Below are 18,667 nucleotides of genomic sequence, written 5' to 3'. Positions count from 1 at the left end.
AGAGTCTGCCTGCTGATGCAGGGGACATGGGTTTGTGCCCCGGTCCGGGAAGATCCCACATGCCGCGGAGCAGCTGGGCCCGTGAGCCATGGCCGCTGAGCCTGCGCGTCCGGAGCCTGTGCTCCACAACGGGAGAGGCCACAACAGTGAGAGGCCCGCGTACCGCAAAAAAAGAAATCTTAAAATGGGTAGAACTCTCTAGGAACAACTTATGTGGCTGTTCGGGAAGAGACCATCGCCCTGAATTTGGGTTCAGAGCACTTCCATCCCACTCGTCATTCAGATCTGCAAGAATGCTGCCTTTTGGAGTAGAGTCAAGTACATGGGCATCACGAGCCAGATATTTTAAGAGATCAAAAACCCTACTACTGGGACTTTCCTGGTGGCGCAGTGGTTAAGAATCCACCTGCCAATGCAGAGGACACGGGTTTGATTCCTGATCTGGGAAGATCCCACGTGCTGTGGAGCAACTAAGCCTGTGAGCTGCAACTACTGAGCCCACGTGCCACAACTACTGAAGCCCGCGTGCTGCAGCTACTGAAGACCATGAGTCTAGAGCCCGTGCTCCGCAACAAGAGAAGCCACTGCAATGAGAAGCCTGCACATCACCCCAAAGAGTAGCCCCTGCTCACCACAACTAGAGAAAGCCTGCATGCAGCAACGAAGACCCAACGCAGCCAAAATAAAACAAAAAAACCCTACTACTGTTTTTTTCTTTTTGGATACTATTTTAAAATATCATAGTATGGATAAATCAGATTATTGACCTCTCTGTGGAATTAAAACTTTTTACGTGTGAAGTCTTTTAATTTTGTGGGTAATTTTTACCAGGTCCTTTAAGAATTGTCACTGTTGCCTGGTAATAGTCGTCTGAAGGTCCGTTAAGGGGCAGGTGGTAAAGGTGTGAGTGAAGTGCAGAGGACACAGACGGTCACTGGAAGTAGTGACTTTCCTTCATGCAGGCCTGACACGCCAATTGTCACAAAGGCCCTGAGTCTGTGTGCTGTTTCCCAGGAGAAGAGATGTGGATTTTAGAAGCAGTTCTGAAGTTTCTTATCCTTTAACAAAAATATTTCATGTTTAGGACCGTTGAAGCAAAGGAGTGGATTTATGAGTGAAAGAAACTGTGATGTGTTGGTGCAAAATTCCCCACGTTTCTTCTCAGTGTTTGCGCATTCCCCCTCTGTTGTGCAGAGTAATGTATGTTGTTTTTGTTTGTTTGTTTGTTTGTTTTTGTTTTTTTTGCGGTACACGGGCCTCTCACTGTCGTGGCCTCTCCCGTTGTGGAGCACAGGCTCCGGACGCGCAGGCCCAGCGGCCATGGCTCACGGGCCTAGTCACTCCGCGGCATGTGGGATCTTCCCGGACCAAGGCATGAACCCGTGTCCCCTGCATCGCAGGCGGACTCTCAACCACTGCGCCACCAGGGAAGCCCCCAGAGTAATGTATGTTGAAATGGCTCATTTATCAAAAGTAAACTGAGCTGGTTTATATCATTGTGCACTGTGGGAGTGCGTGTTGGGAGAAAGGGATACGTTCCTGGTAAAACTGTCTAAAATGTTTGGAGTTGCAAGAGTTTTGGTGCATGGTATGTGAGCAATGCATTCACCATCTGTTCTTTCAGCTATAATTGTGCCCTCCACAATATTCATCAAAATCACATTTCAACGAGAAGGTTCTAGAAAAGAAATCAACCTCTTAATGGGTTATGTGATCCTCTTAGATGCCCTTTCCTTAGACATTATGGCACCATAGGTTGAACTCAGGTCTTTTCCAGACTAAATATTGCCGCTGGAAAAAGTGTGTTATGTGTGGATACCAAGGGGGAAAGGGAGGGGTGGGATGGATTGGGAGATTGGGACTGACACATATACACGATTGATACTATGTATAAACTAGACGACTAATGGGAACATAGTGTATAGCACAGGGAACTCTACTTAATGCTCTGCAGTGACCTAAATGGGAGGGAAATCCAAAAAGGAGGGGATGTATGCATGTGTGTGGCTGATTCATTTTGCTGTGCAGTAGAAACCAACAGAACATTGTAAAGCAACTATACTCCAATAAAAATTAATTTTAAAAAAAGTGTGTTATCAGGACCATGGAATTTGAGGTTGTCTAAGATGAAATTCATAATTTAAACTTCAGATATGTTTGATCTTAAAGGGAAATGGCTTGGAGTATATTAAATTTTTATATATATCTTTTTAGTTTTAGTATAATCATTTTATTTTCTTGTTTGATTTTACCAGTGGGTATCCAGCCTGTTGTTGTGACTTGATACATTGGTCTATCTGAAGACTGGTGATTGAGGGAAACGACTGGGTTAAATACAGCACTTACTAATACAACTGTGTGTGCCATGTTACCGTTGTTCCTTTGTTGGTCTTGTACTGGTTTGAAAATAGCTAATCTGATAGGGTTGTCAATAAGTATTTGGATGAATGAAGTATATCATGACTAACTGGATTATAACTTTTCTTTAAAAGGACTCAAATTTCTACAGATTTTGGTTTTATCGATATCTTGTTAAGTATGAACACATTTATTCACAAATGGCCTGTGATTTGGAACCTCGGCTTAGAGGTGGAGTGCAAGGGCCCACCGAGGGCTGAATTGTGACAGGGTGCAGTGCAGGGCCCCCGGGTTCCCTGGGCACTTGTCACTTTCCACGTCTGTAATTAGCTTGGATGTTTATCTGCTTTTGAGTTTCAGCCACAGACGTGGAGCTTGCTGCTGTCGGGGCAGCGACCCCCGCGCTCTAGCTGCTCCCCGGGAACCTGGCAGCCTCCCTGGGGCTCGTCCAGCTTGGCTTCCTTTTGGTTCTGCTCCTGTCCCTCCCACCAGGGATGTTTCCTTCTCTTTGGGTTACTTCTGTAAAGCTACCCACCCTTGAAGACCCCCGGCAGACGTACTTCCTCCGAGAAGCCTCTGGAACCACCCAGCCGGGGCGTTGTTGTCATACAGCCCCTTCGGTGGTGGCTCACCTCTCCCTGGGGCCTCTCTGCTGCCCTTGTGTACAGTCGTGTGTTTCTGTGTCTTCCACTCGAGTGTTTTCCAGAACCTTAGCCTAGGGCTGCGTTATGGTAGGCCCTCTTTACGTAGCTGTTGTTTTGAGACTCCGTGAATTGTAGAAATATAACTCTGAGGGACTTTGATCAACTTGCCATGTTTTCTTGATATGTTGTATATTTCTTTGAACACTGGCAACTTCTAAGAGAGACTTAAGCCATGGTTAGCTTTTTCACTTACTGATTCTTTCCAGGGTAGAACCCTATCTGTTCATGAGGGTCAAGTCTGGTGCCACAGGATAGCCAAGTTGAGGGGAAAGCAACTGGCTTAGTTTGTTGGCTAAATTGGGTATGAACGTAGTTCAATTTAAAGGTAGGTTCTTTAAATGGAATTTCTTTTAAATGGGTTTTCCTGGCACTGTGCAGTGTTACGCTCATTAATGCACAAGTTGAAATGTCTTCACTAAAATATGGTTTTCTTTAGCACAGTACTAGCTTTTAATATGTCACAATTGCATTCGGAGGTTGGTTAAAAACTGAAAGTACTGTTTCCAAGCTCCCAAATTGCAGGCTCAGAATCCCTTTTGAAGGAGGAAGAGTGGGTGTAGGAAGGTGGGCGGGAGTTGCTACCCAGAAGCAGCTCTGCTCTCAGGGGCAAGTGGACAAGGCTTTCCTGCTGCTTCTACCATTGAAACGATCACTAAGTTAGACAAAAAGAGTGAGCAAATGACTACAATGGTTATTCCTCTTCCAAAAGTAGTTTTTCCTTTTAAGAGGAGACATCAAAGAACATTTCTCCCCCTCTGAGTAAGTTACTTCTGGAAGAGTTACTTTTGTTCGGCCTTTCTTGATGTTTGTATTTGTTAAGCACCGAGTGTGATTAGCAGGCGACTGGGCAATATTGCAGGTAGTTGGCAAAAAAACAAGGAGACATTTGAAAGCTACCTCTGCTCTTCTGACGCAGTGGTTGGAACCTGGTGAGCGTTGAAATATGGGGTTCTTCCTCACTTCTCTCCTAGAGATTTCTTCCTGCGGAGATAAAATTGAAGGCCTGCTAGTGTGGGCTCTTTGGACCAAACAGGGTTTTATAAAAATAGGGAAGCTTCATAAAATCCAGATTGCTGGCTTCTCTTGAAAAACCGTAAGCTGGAGCTCCCTGGGCCTGCGTCTCCTCCGAGCTGCAGCGAACGGCCGCGGGCAGGAGGCCCCACAAGGAGGAGCAGGTGCGCCTTGGGTTAGGGCTGTGGGCAAACCTAAAATCTGTGTACATTTTCACGTATAAAATGGGACAATGTTGTATTTAATCAGTTACTTGCAAAAGCACTGTTGGTTTACACGTGGACTTTCTCCCCCCCCAGGGTTACCTTTTCCTATTAATATTTTTCCCAGCTTTCTATTTTGAAAAATTTCTATTAAAAAACAGTTGAAAAAGGAACTTCCCTGGTGGTCCAGTGGCTAAGGCTCTGCGCTCCAATTGCAGGGGGCCTGGGTTCGATCCCTGGTCAGGGAGCTAGATCCCACATGCAGCAACTAAAGATCCTGCATGCTGCAACAAAGATCCTGTGTGCCGCAACTAAGACCCAGTGCGGCCAAATAAATAAATATTTTTAAAAAGCCAACAACAAATGTCATTTAAAAAAAAAAGTTGATAAAGTATAGCGAGCACCTGTATACTTTTCGCCCAGGTAAATTAACACATTTGCTTTATCTCGCTTTTTCACACACACACACACCATATATGTATATATTTTTTGCAGAACCATTTGAAAGTAAGCTGCGTATTAACACTTTTGCCCTAAATACTGAAGAATAGACATTCTCCTTACATAACTGTCATCATTATCACACCTGAGAAATTTGACACTGATAGAATAATATTATTTAATACGGAGTACATAGAGTTATTTTTATTCCAATCCAGGAACCAGGACAGCATTGCATTCCATAGTCCTGTCTCTTCAGTTGTCTTTATTCTAGACACTTCCCTGCTTTCTTTGTCCACCTTTCAAGACGTGGACAGTTTTTCTTTTCTAAGAGTCCGGGCTGGTTATTTTGTAGAATATTCCACAATTTGGATTCGTCTGATTGCTCCCCACGATTAGCTTTAGTTTGCCGTTTGCGTCGTGAGGACTTCGTGGGTTTGTGTGTGCTTCCATTGCAACCATTGGATTGTCAGATTGTCCCAAGTGCAATCGTTTGGTTAAGGTGATGTCTACTAGATCTTTCCATTATAAAGGTACCATTGTGCCTTTGTCACTAATGATCGGCAGGACGATAATTTGAGACTGTGGTATCTTCCAACAACTACCGTTCTGTAGCAACCATTTATGATCCTTGCCTGAATCAGTTATTATAAATTGATGGTTGCAGAATGATGATTTTTTTCTAATTCTGTCATTCCTTCTATGATGATTAGGTGATCTTTTTCTGTAAAATTTCCTCCCCCGCCCATTTTTCTTGAGGATCACTCTATGATTTATAAAGCTTTACCACCTTTTTTCTTTCTGGTGCTCAAATTATCCCGGGATTGGCAAGTGGAACCCCTTCAGGCTGGTTCCCCATCAGTCACTGAGCACTTCCTTGATTTCTGGTAAGAAATACTTAAGACTAACCTTGACCTTTCCTTGCTCCAGACTTGTGATCAGCCATTTCTCCAGGGAGCACAGCTTCCTTTTTAGTAGAGAATGGTATTTAGGAAACAAGATCTGGATGCCAAGTTTGCTCACGGCAGCTGAGGTGTCATCACTTGGAGGCCCTTCCTGTGGATGGAGCTAGAACATATATTAACGTTTTGAATAAAATCAGAATGCTGCTATATTTCAGAGGCTCCAGAAACTTTACAGGTTGTAGTTCATGCTGGAAAACTAGGGTACTGGTACCCTAAGCAGTTTCAGAGACTAAAGTTTTGTCAACTTCTTGCAGTCTTCCTTTCCTTAACCCTCTAGAAAGTTAGGGTTTTCTATGCTAACAGTACGCAGGACTCACTAACCTCACACATCTCTGAAAGATAGGCCAGGGTAAGTGAGCACAGAAGCAAGAAGCTGGATTCATTGGTTTATTTAGGAAGCTTTTATTCCGTATTTCAAAAAATGTTTATTGAACAGTGACTCTCTTCTTACTAGGCATTGAGTAAGGTCCTTGTTCTCCTGGATAATCAAAGAGAAAAAGGACTTGGTCTCTGCCCTGTGGCTGAGTGTCACCCTGCATCTGGTGGCAGGGTGACGGATGTGGAGGGAGGAGGGTAGATGCTTACTAACCACTTTCCACAACGACAGAGCTTTGGAGAGGAACATACCGATTCCTGTATTAGTGGCTCGTTAGCCTGGATACCTCAAATGCCATTTGGTTGGGGCATACCGAGGTAAAAATGAATGTCTCTGCAAATATGAATCTGCATGGAGGGATAATTTTACAGGGAATGGAAAGTTTTTACTACGTTTTAAATTCAGGGCTAGCTTGTGTGGGTAATGCCTTATGCTGACCACTCTATTTCAAGAATTTAAAGATGTGGGTATTTTGAAAATGGTATATAACAGGTACTTAAATAGGAGAGATCGGAGCCTAGGTTGTTTCTTGCTAAGTGCTTACTCTACCTTTTATGTAACTTAAAAAGAATTGTTTTGTTTGAAGCCCTTGTATTCTCAATTTCTTGATATGTCATAGTGCTGCAATGGACAAAGCCAGTTTTTTTTTTTAATGTAGTAAAATTTAAAAGTCAGTTTAGACAGTGTCAGTGTGTAGAACAAATGATAGCAATTTTTTTTTCTAGAATTGTTTGTGTGTGCAGTACTTAATACTAACAAATTTTAGGGCCTCGTGGAGGCCTAAATTATCTATGTTACGATCTCAGCGGCTGAATAAACTTCTTAAATGTTGTTTATTATAATATGCATTAAGAGAATTATCGTGTGATTTATCATCCCATGGTAGCAGTCACGGAATTCAGAATATATTTGAACGGCGGGGAGTACATAAGTATGAAGATTATATTTTCAACTCCCAAAGTAAAAAACATTTAAAAAGCAAATGTAATTGGTCACCATGTGGGTTTTGCCTCCCTTCCTGACCATCTGGTCACATGGTAGCGTTCCCTCCTTCCCTGCAGAAGAGGGCGGGGCCTTCTGTTGGTCTTGGTCTCCCCCCCACCACCCCCTTCGTGCTCTCGGGGCCTGGCTACGTGGCTGGTGCTGAGCAGGGATGTTCCTTGTCACGGCGTCACTGCAGGCCCCCATTTCCCTCCTCTGCCGGCTGTGGTTCTGTGCTCACGCCCCGAGGTATCCTCAAAGTCGCGCTCCTGGGTTCTCTTTCCTGGGAATGTTCTCCCCTCATCACTGACTATGAACAGCCCTTTCCATGCTTTGAGGCCCGGTGTAAATGCCTCCTCTCCCTGGAAGCCTTCCAGAGCCTCCGTCCCTCTGTTCCTCTAAGCTGTGTGTTTTCTTCTCCTTAAGGCCTTACAGCACTTGCTATTCTTAGGACACTCCTGTGTATTTCCCTGACACTGTTTCCCGAACTGTCCACTTCCTCTTCCCCTCCCTCCCATGTTGCCTAGCTGGGTACAGTATAAATATATAGACAGCAGGAGGGCAGCATACATTTTTCAGATTGGGGTAACTTTATAATGTTATGGAGAGAAGATGAGATACCAGAAAACTGAGAATTACTTGGAATGAAATGGTTGTGAACATCCTGGGTGGAGGAATTGCTAGGTCACTCTGGTGTTTTATGGGGTCTTCTGTGACCGCTCGTGTGATGAGTATACTTATATTCAAATGGTCGAGCCTGTTGAAGGGGAACGTCAGGGAACTTCTCCAAGAAGGCCAACTTTTTCAGTATGACGGTGCTCTGAAACTACGTGCACCTTGTTAGAAGTGCAGTCAGAGCAGTCTGTGCCATTTCCACACTTTCATTAATCTTTCAACACCGTAAATTTCTTCCTTAAATCTGTGCTTGCTTGTCATTAAAGATGGGGTGTCTCAATTCCCCTTGCCCCCGTTTCTACTCCCGCCTAAGAGGGGAGTGGCGTCTGTCAATCTAACATGACAACATCTCACGGTACCGTCCCTTATTATAGGGGAGCAGAACTGCGAGGCGAGCCCTGGGCTTCCTTTTTCAGGTTTCTTCTTACAGCCGGACACTTGTCATCCCATGCCCTATGGTTTCCTGTGTTTGCACACCTGTGATCCTTTGGATGGCTTAGGTTTTAGTGTGAATTCAACAGTATCTTTAGTTCAGTAACTTCACAGATTGCTACAGAGCAAACTAAATCTGGTGCCTAAGTACATTTTCTAAAAGTTTGGATGAATTATGTAGCAAGTCTTTTTCTTTCTTTTTTCTAAATTAAGTTTCTTTCATTTTGAGATAATGGTAGACTCATAGTATATTAATAACATATTATTCCCAAGGAATATTATGGAGCAATTCCATGTGCTCTCTACCCATCTTCCCCAAATGGTAACATCCAGGGAAGCTGTTGTACATCATCACAACCAAGATATTGACATGATGCAGTCAAGACAGAACATCTCCCAAGTGCCCCCGTCTCGTTGCCCTATTGTAGTCACACCCACTCCCCTCCCACCCCCCACCCTTCTTTAACCCCTGGCAACCACTCATCTGTTATCCATTTCTATAATTTTGTCATTTCAAGAATGTTACAGAAATGTTTAAGTTCATGATCCACTTTGATATAATTTTTATGTAAGGTGTGGAGTTAGGTCGAGGGGGTCGAGGTCTTTTTTTTTTTGCCTGTGGGTGTGTAATTTCTCCAGTAATATGTGTGAAAAGGCCATCCTTCTTCCATTGAATTGCTTTTGCAGCTTTGTTAAAAAAAAAAGTCAGTTGGGCATGTTTGTGTGGGTCAGCTTGTGGCTCTCTGCTCTGTCCGTTGACCTGTGCGTCTTTCCCTCCACCCGTGCACGAAGCATGGATTCCTGTAGCCGTGTGGTAAGCTTTAATCCCGAGGAGAGGGATGCCTCCCAATGTGGTCTTCTTTTTCAAAATTGTTTTGGCTATTTTCGTTCTTTCTCCTTTCCATATAAATTTTTAAATCTTGTCTATAAGCTACAGAAGAAAATCTTGCTGTGATTTTGATAGGAATTTGTTAAAACTCTATATCCACGTGGGGAAAATTGACGTCTTTACTATATTGAGTCTTCCAGTCCATTAACGTTGAATGTCTTTTTCTTTTTAAAATAATGAAAGCTTAAGGTGTAAAGATGAAGATGGTTGTGATGTAACATGTTGCCATGTATTAAGAGGTGATTTTATTCCAGGGAGACTATCAAAGACAGACTGTCAGGTTGCATCTTTGTTCAATTCCTTTTTTAAAAAATTTTATTCATAGGCCTATGAAAGGAGGTTCCCTACGTGTCCTTTGATTCCGATGTTTGTGGACAGTGACACTGTGAATGAATTCAAGAGTGAAGATGGGGCTATTCATGTTATAGAAAGGCGCTGCAAACTGGATATAGATGCCCCTAGACTGTTGAAAAAGGTAACTGAAAAGGGCACCTTAAAAGGCAGTCCCCCCAAAACCAAAATGAACTTATGTTTATAGCTTCTGTTGCTCTTGTTATTAACCCGTTTTCTTTCTGTTTCTGTTTTAAAGATTGCAGGAGTCGATTATGTTTATTTTATCCAGAAAAACTCACTGAATTCTCGGGAACGTACTTTGCACATTGAGGCCCGTAATGAAACGTTTTCTAACCGCGTCATCATCAACGAGCACTGCTGCTACAGCGTGAGTAACCGGCGCTCAGGCAGAGGCGCAGAGTGCGCTGGCGCGGAGCTTCTGAGAGTCGTTTGGCCACTGCTCTAAGCAGTGCGTGAGGGCTGCCTTTGTCTGAGACGGCAGTTCTTCGTCACGTAGTCACTGGTTTCTGATGAGCGGGAGCGGCAGGTGTGGTGTACCGCAGGGTGGATTACATTGTTGTCGCAGTTCCGGTGGCCAAGTGATGGCCTGACTTGTTCTTTAATATGCCACATCGTTTCTGGCCACTCTAACACTTTAGAAATGTGTATTGAGGGACCCAGGCTACTGTGTCCCCCGAAGATTGGAGCCGAGTGTGTTTATCTGTCCCCCGTCTTCACTGCTCACCACCCTGTTTCAAGAACTTCTCTGACCAGATTATTGGAAAAGCCTAATAGGTCTCTCTGCTTCCGCCCTTACTTTCCTACAATATATCCTCGACACTGAATCCAAAGTGATCCATTTAAAGTATGTCAGAGCATGTCATGCTTTCTTTGGGCTCAAACCCCTGCAGTGTCTCTGCATTTCACTCAGAGGAAAAGCCCAGAGGCCTTGCAGTGGCTCATGAAGCCCTGTTTTCTCCTCATCTCTCCTCTGCTGTCCTGCCTGCCTTGGGCACAGCCTGCCCGCTGTCTCGCTGGCTGTGGTCATGTAGGCGAACTTCCCGGAGGACCTCTGCTCCTTCTGCCCCCAGACCTCCGCTTGACTCCCGTCCTTCCCTCCTTTCGGCTTCGCTCAGCTCTCCCCTTCTCGATGGAGCCAGCCCTGAGCACCCTGTTCGGTTCTGTAACCTGCCCTCCATCCCTTTAACCTGCACCAACTTGGCTTTTGTCCATAGTGCTTATCTTCAACAATGATATCATTTCTTGCCTGTATGTTTGTGGCCAGTTGTCAGTCTCCTCCTGCTAGACTGGAAGCTTCACAAGGCAGGGATCTTGGTTTTGTTCATGGTGGAGAACATGGCTCGATGAATATGGTGAATGAATGAATAAATGAATGACTGAACCAAGAACGAAAATGAAGCTCTCCTAATAGTCACTTTTAGACTATTTTAGAAACATTATTTGAGCCTTTTCATGAATTTGAACGTCTCTGTGTAATTTTTCCGTCTGCTGTTTTCATGATAATAACATCGTTGGTAAAATAAGTGTTTCTCCAGTTGACTGAGGAGTAAATGATATTCTCAGTTGTCTGTATAATCAGTGGGAGTACTTTCTCCTTTACCTGCAGGTTCACCCTGAAAATGAAGATTGGACCTGTTTTGAACAGTCTGCAAGTTTAGATATTAAATCTTTCTTTGGTTTTGAAAGTACAGTGGAAAAAATTGCAATGAAGCAGTATACCAGCAACATTAAAAAAGTGAGTATGTCTTGGGATTTTAAGGAAGCGGGTGGGCGGGAGTCTCTTCGGGAGGCTGGGAATGGGTTAGTCAGGGCTCCCGGGGGTGGAAGGGGTGGGCGGGGCTGCAGGTGACGCTGGTCGCTGGGGGACGGAGGAGGGGTCTGTGGGCGCTGGCCTGGCGCCCCCCCACCCCCACCCCCCGGTCCGGGCATTCTGGGAAAGGTGAGCGCTGCAGTCAGGCCGGGCAGCAGCCCCCAGCAGCCCCGGGGCCAGCAGGGCCCTGCTGGGTGAAGGCGCTGCTGTCCTGAAGAGGCATTTCGGGGGGTCTCTCGGGTCCCAGGCGCTGAGAGGTGAGGTTTGTCTTCCTTGGAGTCTTCCCTTCCTTCTGGTTTTCATGCTGCTGCTCATCATTGTGGCAGTTGGGTTGCGAAACGTATCAGTATGTATGGGATTAGGAGTGCTTTCTGAAAGCTTGTTTTAAGTGATACTGGAAAGCATTTGGGTTGAGACACAAAGCACATGTTGAGTACCAGTGTGGTAAACCAGTGCTTTTAACTGGTTATATAAAAAATTCCATCTTAGATATGATTTCCTAGACCTTTAGAGAAGAGGAAGTAAGATTATGAAAAAAAAAAAACAACCCACAAAGGCATTTGGCTTTTCTTTTTCCTATTTATGTAACTCAGTTTTTATCACGGTTTTAAAAACCCGTGAGGGATGAATAATTTGAAAACTCAGTATATACTAACTTTAAAACCGCTTTTGCTTCAAAGGGAAAAGAGATCATTGAGTACTACCTTCGTCAGCTAGAAGAAGAAGGCATCACGTTTGTGCCCCGCTGGACTCCACCTTCCCTTGCACCCTCTTCAGAGATGTCCTCATCTTGCAAGAAACCAGCAGCGCCGTTGGCTGTAGTGGTCCCAGACCCTGCGCTAAAGGAAGGGCTGAGCAGCGAGCCCCTCAGCACCCCGAGCGGGGTGCCTGAGCCCGCAGTGGGGACCCCTGACGGTGGGTCTGAGCGAGGCTTCGCTCTGAGAGCAAGACTCCAGGCTTACCTCGAGCCATTGCCTCTCGGGACGCTTAGAGGTTACACGAGCAGAAAATTGATCTCGTTACTGTCCCCTTTCCTCTGGCTTATATAACACATTGATTTTATTTTTCTCTTAGAATGAAGAAACTTCCTTCTAAGGAAAAAATAAGTTTTTCTTATTTTTATGAGTTTTTAAAAAATGGGCAGGAAGGGACGTATCAAGTTACTCTTTTACCGAGACCAGGAAATGTTTTTCATTTTAGTTGAAGGCATCTTCAGGGAATTGTAAGGTAGGAACTGATCTTTCTAACACAATTATATCATCGCCAAACACATTTCAGGCTTCCTAGGTTCAAGGCGCTGTTCTAAGCGTTTCATGATCGTTCCCGTCAGGCAGGAAACGCTCACTGCTCGCATTTTATACATGAGTTAACCGAGGCTCGGTGGCGGGCTCCACCATGGCCGCGCCGCCTTCTCGTGCGTTATGCCCGTGCGCGCACGTGCACACACACCTCTTTTATTCCTCAAACTTGTGCCCATTGTAAAATAAGAAAATACAAGAAAACTCTGCCCTCATAAGTTTTGTTGAATTATTGGCATTTATCTTTCCATACCTTCTTCTCTGCGGCTCAGCTGTGCCCTTGGTTACTTTTCAACAGGTGGCAGGTGGCAGGTATTTTAGTTGCTTTGGCAATACATTTTATTTTTCACTTTGGGAATTTTTCTTTGCTATGCTTAATTTGAAATCTCATTCTTCCAGCTTATGTTACCTTATGAGGAAGATTTCTTGTGTTCTTGAACATCCAAAATAGGTCTAGATCCACTTGTTTGCTTTATTTCATAGTTTTATATGATGTGCGTCCTCCTTGTGTAACTTTGAATTAAATATCATTAAATACCTGTAACAGCCATTCTGTCATGAATAGAGTTGATATTTTGCAAACAGAGTTGATCTGGTGGTAGTCGGGGCGTGTAAAGGAATCGGCACGTTTCTGTGTGGCTTTGGCAGTGATTGGGCTTAAAGACTGTCATTGGGGGTCTCTAGGGTGGCTGGTTAGAGTCCCCCGTCCCTGTGGTTCAGTCACCTCTCAGACTCCGGGACCACACAGGAACGTCACCAAGCAGGAGGACTCTGGAAGCCTTCGAGCTTCAGTGTTCTTTGTTGTAAATGATGTCCTGTAATTTATATTCCAGACAAACTAGACGCAGACTACATCAAGAGATACCTGGGTGACCTGACTCCACTGCAGGAGAGCTGCCTGATCCGGCTTCGCCAGTGGCTCCAGGAGACCCACAAGGGCAAAGTGAGAATTCACAGTCATGTGCAGGGGCGCTGTTGTGGAGCCTCGGGTCCCTGGTCCTGTTCATAGCGACTCAGTAAATGTGCCCGATCGCCATAGCTGGGGATGGCCCGTCCAGTCTCAAAGTCATTGAATCCGTATCCCTGTGTGTGGCATCCGAGTCTCTCGTGGCAAGTTATGATCCCCTACTGTGTGTAATTAGCTGTACTTTTGTAGATGTTACAGAGAATGGACTTGCTGAAAAACAATTATATGTCAAGTTGCAAAGCAATATTGTATTCCAAGTATTCATACATTTTAATTTTCAGAAGGTTTGGAAGTGGTTCACAGATTATTCAGAGGTTAGAACTGTCTGGGCTTTGATTTTTTTTTTTTTTTTTTTTTTTTTTTTTGCGATACGCGGGCCTCTCACTGTTGTGGCCTCTCCCGTTGTGGAGCACAGGCTCCGGACACGCAGGCTCAGCGGCCATGGCTCACGGGCCCAGCCGCTCCGCGGCACGTGGGATCTTCCCGGACCGGGGCACGAACCCGTGTCCTCTGCATTGGCAGGCGGACTCCCAACCACCGCGCCACCAGGGAAGCCCCTGGGCTTTGATTTTGAGGGTTTTGGTAAGCAGCCTCATAAGGAATTAGGTTTTTGTAATCCTCCAGCTGATGGGGACTAGTGAGGAGCAGAGGCAGATTTGTGTGTCGGGGTGGTTACTCACGCGCTGGCCTGCCCTCTAAGTCTGTCAGTCTTGGTCACTAGCGCCCAACATCTGAGGACCGTTTGTATTAGTAATTGAAAACACAGCCCCTGTGGTAAGAGCTGCCATTTGTTGTGTGCTGACCGTGCACCAGCCTCTCTTTTAAGATCTTAATTAAATCCTCCCAGCAGCCCTATGGGGTGGTGCTATTTTTGTCAGCCCTGTGGTACACACAGAGGAGTTCAGTAACTTGCCCAGGGTCTGTTTTCTAGTGAGTGGTGGGCTGGGGTTGAAGCCAGGCCTTTAGGTTCTGGAACCGCCATTCCTAGCCACTTCCTTGTAACGGTGCTCCTTTCTGAGAGAAGGTGATGCCATCTCAGTGCTTTATTTTCCCAGGAGTGGGGTAGTTAAGGGGGTGCCAAGCACACGTCCCCCATCTGTGCACCAGCAGCATGTGGCAGTGAGTGCGTGGCCGGGGTCAAGGGCAGCCAGTCCACGGGAGACCCAGACACAGCCTTGGCCTGTGTTTTACTCAGGGAAGCCGACCTGTCGAACTTGTTGTTTGCCAGGAGCGGAACCTGGAGAAGGTTCCTGTGTGTCAGGACACCAGCACCACTACCAAAACCAACAACACTGTTTTGTGTTCTGGGTTTTTATTTACGTGTAATATATACACAGAAAAGTGCACAGATCATAATAACTCATAGGTTAGCTCAGTGAATTGAAGCATCTGGTGTTTAAGAAATTCCTTATGCCTTCACTCTACTTTGCTGAAACTAAAATGGGAATAGCATGAAGATTATTCAGACTAATCATGCTGATTTTCTAAAGCATTAAGGAATTTCTGGTAATGGCTAATTTTACATAGTGCGATAGCGCAGCTCGCTGTTGATAAGAAATGAGACTTTCAGAGTCGTATTCCGTTGGTAACTTGGTTTTTCCCCTTAGCAGCTTTTAACATTGCTTAGAAACATCTCTAACTCTCAACAGATCCCGAAAGATGAGCATATTCTCCGGTTCTTGCGTGCCCGGGACTTCAACATAGACAAAGCCAGAGAGACCCTGTGTCAGTCTCTGACCTGGCGAAAGCAGCACCAGGTGGACTACATCCTCGACACCTGGCAGCCTCCCCAGGTCCTTCAGGACTACTACGCGGGAGGCTGGCACCATCACGACAAAGGTAGCTGGGAACTTGGCATCGGGACATGCGTAGAGACAGGCGGGCCCGTGGGCACGCTGCCCCTCCCTCCCCCGGCTTGAGCAAGTGGATGCCCGTTTCGCCGCCGCCACCCTGGGGATGCCCTGTAGAGCGGAAGGAAGGGCCTGAGGCTGCTGCTCCCTCACCGCTCTCGCTGCCCTCGGGCAGCCTGCTCCACCGCGTTCCTTAGTTGCGTGGAGTTTGACTTTATTTAAAAAACTTCGAAGGCAGAGGTTTTTCAGGAGCACAGTGCTAGGAAAGGTACTTTCCAGTGACTTAACCCCTGCAATATCTGTAAAAACCTGTAGCCAGGTTTTGTACATCAGAATTTCAGCTCTACCTGGAGAGTGAACAAAACTTAAACCAAGAACAGTGATCCCTAACATGAATGATTAGGTGTGCGTGGGTTGGTTGGATTACCCTGCGCACGGCGCCCTGCAGGACAGCCTGCGCCGTCGAAAGGCTTGCCCGGTGCTTCCTGACTCGACTTGGTGGCGGGTGGAGTGGGGTCACGGCTGAGCCCGGCAATGGCCGCGGTGTGGGTGGTAGAGCCGGACGGAACACAGAGCTCCGCTGGGCCCCCTCTCTCCGTGCAGAGCGCCTCCGGGGCCCTGCTAGTAAGCTGCTCCGTCGGCTGGCTTTGGTGGGGCAGGGTTGCGGGGGCCCCGTGGGCACCACAGAAGGCAGCTGCTGCTTCTCAGCGGGAGAGCGCTTGAAGCTCCTTTGGAACTTGGGTGAGCCCGTCTCCCTGTCAGGGCCTCAGAGCTGTGTCCCCAGCCTCACGTCAGGAATGGCGCTCACAACGCCTGTCCTTCCCCCTGCAGACGGGCGGCCCCTCTACGTGCTCAGGCTGGGGCAGATGGACACCAAAGGCTTGGTGAGAGCCCTCGGCGAGGAGGCCCTGCTGAGATACGTGAGTGCCCCCTGCAGAGGACACCGGGCTCCGCTGTGGCTTCACTTTCTTTCTCTGCCCGCAGGGGTGGGATAGGACAGCTGTCCTGTTGCACCAGCATGTTTTACTTTCATAATTAGAAAGGAAGATCTATTAATATATTTCAAAAACTTCAAAAGAGGGCACAAAAATTATAAAAGTGTTTTTCACGGTGGGGCAGCATGAACAGAAGAATCAGTATAGACCCTTGAGAGAGGGTATGGGGAGCTGGTCGCCTTTTCCTTTCTCTCCCACTGGCTCGGGCCGTCCCCTCCCACCCTCACTCTCTTTTTAAGATGCCCCTCAGATCGGACCTCTTAATAGCACTGTCTCCACTGGCACGTCCATGATCTAGGCTCTTAGCATCTTTCATCAGGGCTACTTCCCTGTCTCCTTCCCTGTCTCCCTGACCCCTTCCAGGGCAGCTTCCACTGCGTGGGCAACTATGAAGAGAAGAATATTGTCCTTAAATTAGAAACAAGCAAAAACTTTAAAAGGCATATCTATAATCCATTATCCCAAAATATCCACTGTTGGCATTTTGTTGCTATTCTGTTAGCGCTTGCCACTGTGCATGTGCTGACATGGGCGTATGTATGCATCCACACGTACACACGTGTGCGCACAAAGATACGGGTGGACTACATCTGTTGGGGAAGGACTTGTTACTCCAGATTGAAGGGTTCCCTTCAGCTGGACTTCACGTCAGTTCTCAGACTGCCTCTTCTCTCGGCTGGTACGTGTGGCATCACAGTGCCCCCACTTGACGGACACTGACGTCCGACACTTCCGGACGTGTCTGCTCTAGAGATAGGTCAGCAGTTTGTGCCCTCCCCGCCCATCTGGAGACTCCTGTCATCTCACTGGGGAGCTGTCCCCTTTGCCACACAGGACAGCGCTCGTTCTCGTTGAAAGAGATGTTCTTCATCCGTGCTGTGTTTTGTGTGTATGAATGTGTCAAGATTTAAATACATGACTGGGTTTACACACCTACCTAAAACACGCCGTGTTATTGTCAGTCGCATACCTTTGATACAGTCGTGGTAGCTTCTTAGACTGATCATGGAATCTTTATGGCCCTTGTGTACGTAGGTTCTCTCCATAAATGAAGAAGGGCTAAGACGGTGTGAAGAAAATACAAAAGTCTTCGGCCGGCCTATCAGGTAGCTGTGTGGTGCTGTTTGTCCTGCTAGCTTATTGAGAATATGAGTTAAGTATTTCTAGTTGATTTTTAGAACCAAAATCTGGTTTGATTTTATAGGACCAAGTGGAAATAGTTTACTGTTTACCATAATGCTCTAGGAGGCAGGTAAGAGGGAAACATGTAGAGCATGTAATATAGTCAGTTGTGAGGGACCGTTGCTAGAGTTTGGTGTTTCTGCCCCCAGGCATTGCCATCCCCTCAGTCTGAGTGGATTGGCGTGTCCGAGGTCTGCATGGTCCTTGGGAGCCCAGAGTCACAGGTGGTTGGTTTTTGCTCCTTTATTTTTTGGTGGTGGGGAGGTGGGACAGAAAAAAATTAGTCTGTGCTATTAAACCAAACTTCTAGTTACGGTAAACCCTTTTGAAAACGTGCAGTGGTTCAGAGGTTGGCATAGAGCAGGGTATAGATGGTTAACTAGCACGTAAGTTCCAGGGGGGCAGGGACTTTGAGGGCCTTTGCTCACTGCTGTATTCGCAGCTCCTGCCACAGTGCTTGACTCAATAACGTTTGTCAAAGACTAGGTTATCGCCGTTCAGTCACACCACGTATTTAAATGCCACACACACACCCCACTGGGTCAGTAGAGGGGGCTCAGCAGGTCAAGGGCAGCACGTGGCCTCCTTCGCTGGATTGCTGAGTGCGTCAGGCTGAAGCTTTGAGTCACGGTCCCTTAGCTCTTGGTGGCTTTGAAGTTTCAGGGATTAGTCCTACCACACCCATCCCATATCTTGATACAAGCAGATATAAATAGAGTTCATTACACTGTGATTTTTAAAACCTGGTGTATCTTTGGAAATGGATACAAATGACCGTATATAACATCGAAAAGAAAAGCAAGTCGCTCTGGGCCGCGGTTTGCCGAGTGTGCCGTGTACTGAACGGAGCTCATCTCACCTGCAGTTCGTGGACCTGCCTGGTGGACCTGGAAGGGCTGAACATGCGCCACCTGTGGAGGCCGGGCGTGAAGGCCCTGCTGCGCATCATCGAGGTGGTGGAGGCCAACTACCCCGAGACGCTGGGCCGCCTTCTGATCCTGCGTGCCCCCAGGGTGTTTCCTGTCCTCTGGACTCTGGTGGGTTTCCGTGTCACTCTGCATAACTGGTAGCCGCTTGGAAGGTGCACACACGTGCGTTCATGTATGTGTATGTGTCTGTGACTCGAAGTCATAAAGCAAAATAAGCACGGAGACATCAGAGTTTCTCAGATTATTT

The 18,667-nt window shown here is 46.5% G+C and overlaps 1 protein-coding gene across 3 annotated transcripts in view; it reads left to right on the top strand.

Moving 5' to 3' along the window:
• Positions 1-18,667, top strand: part of SEC14L1 (SEC14 like lipid binding 1) — a 51,969-nt gene that overhangs the window by 24,785 nt on the left and 8,517 nt on the right. For all 3 annotated transcript variants that reach the window (XM_089901633.1, XM_089901631.1, XM_089901632.1), the window contains exons 2-10: positions 9,361-9,510; positions 9,625-9,756; positions 10,996-11,124; positions 11,880-12,114; positions 13,331-13,440; positions 15,114-15,303; positions 16,146-16,234; positions 17,345-17,415; positions 18,357-18,528. In XM_089901633.1, coding sequence (XP_089757759.1) covers positions 9,400-9,510; positions 9,625-9,756; positions 10,996-11,124; positions 11,880-12,114; positions 13,331-13,440; positions 15,114-15,303; positions 16,146-16,234; positions 17,345-17,415; positions 18,357-18,528 — 1,239 coding nt within the window. In that variant the 5' untranslated portion in view covers positions 9,361-9,399. The remainder of the gene's footprint in view (positions 1-9,360; positions 9,511-9,624; positions 9,757-10,995; positions 11,125-11,879; positions 12,115-13,330; positions 13,441-15,113; positions 15,304-16,145; positions 16,235-17,344; positions 17,416-18,356; positions 18,529-18,667) is intronic.

This window comes from Delphinapterus leucas, chromosome 19 (genome assembly GCF_059928025.1).
Source record: "Delphinapterus leucas isolate spDelLeu-1000000601 "Yukka" chromosome 19, BTC_Dleu_Yukka2, whole genome shotgun sequence".
NCBI classification, from domain to species: Eukaryota; Metazoa; Chordata; class Mammalia; order Artiodactyla; family Monodontidae; genus Delphinapterus; species Delphinapterus leucas.
Note: the sequence above shows the minus strand (reverse complement) of the source record. Positions and strands in the feature narration are given on the sequence as shown.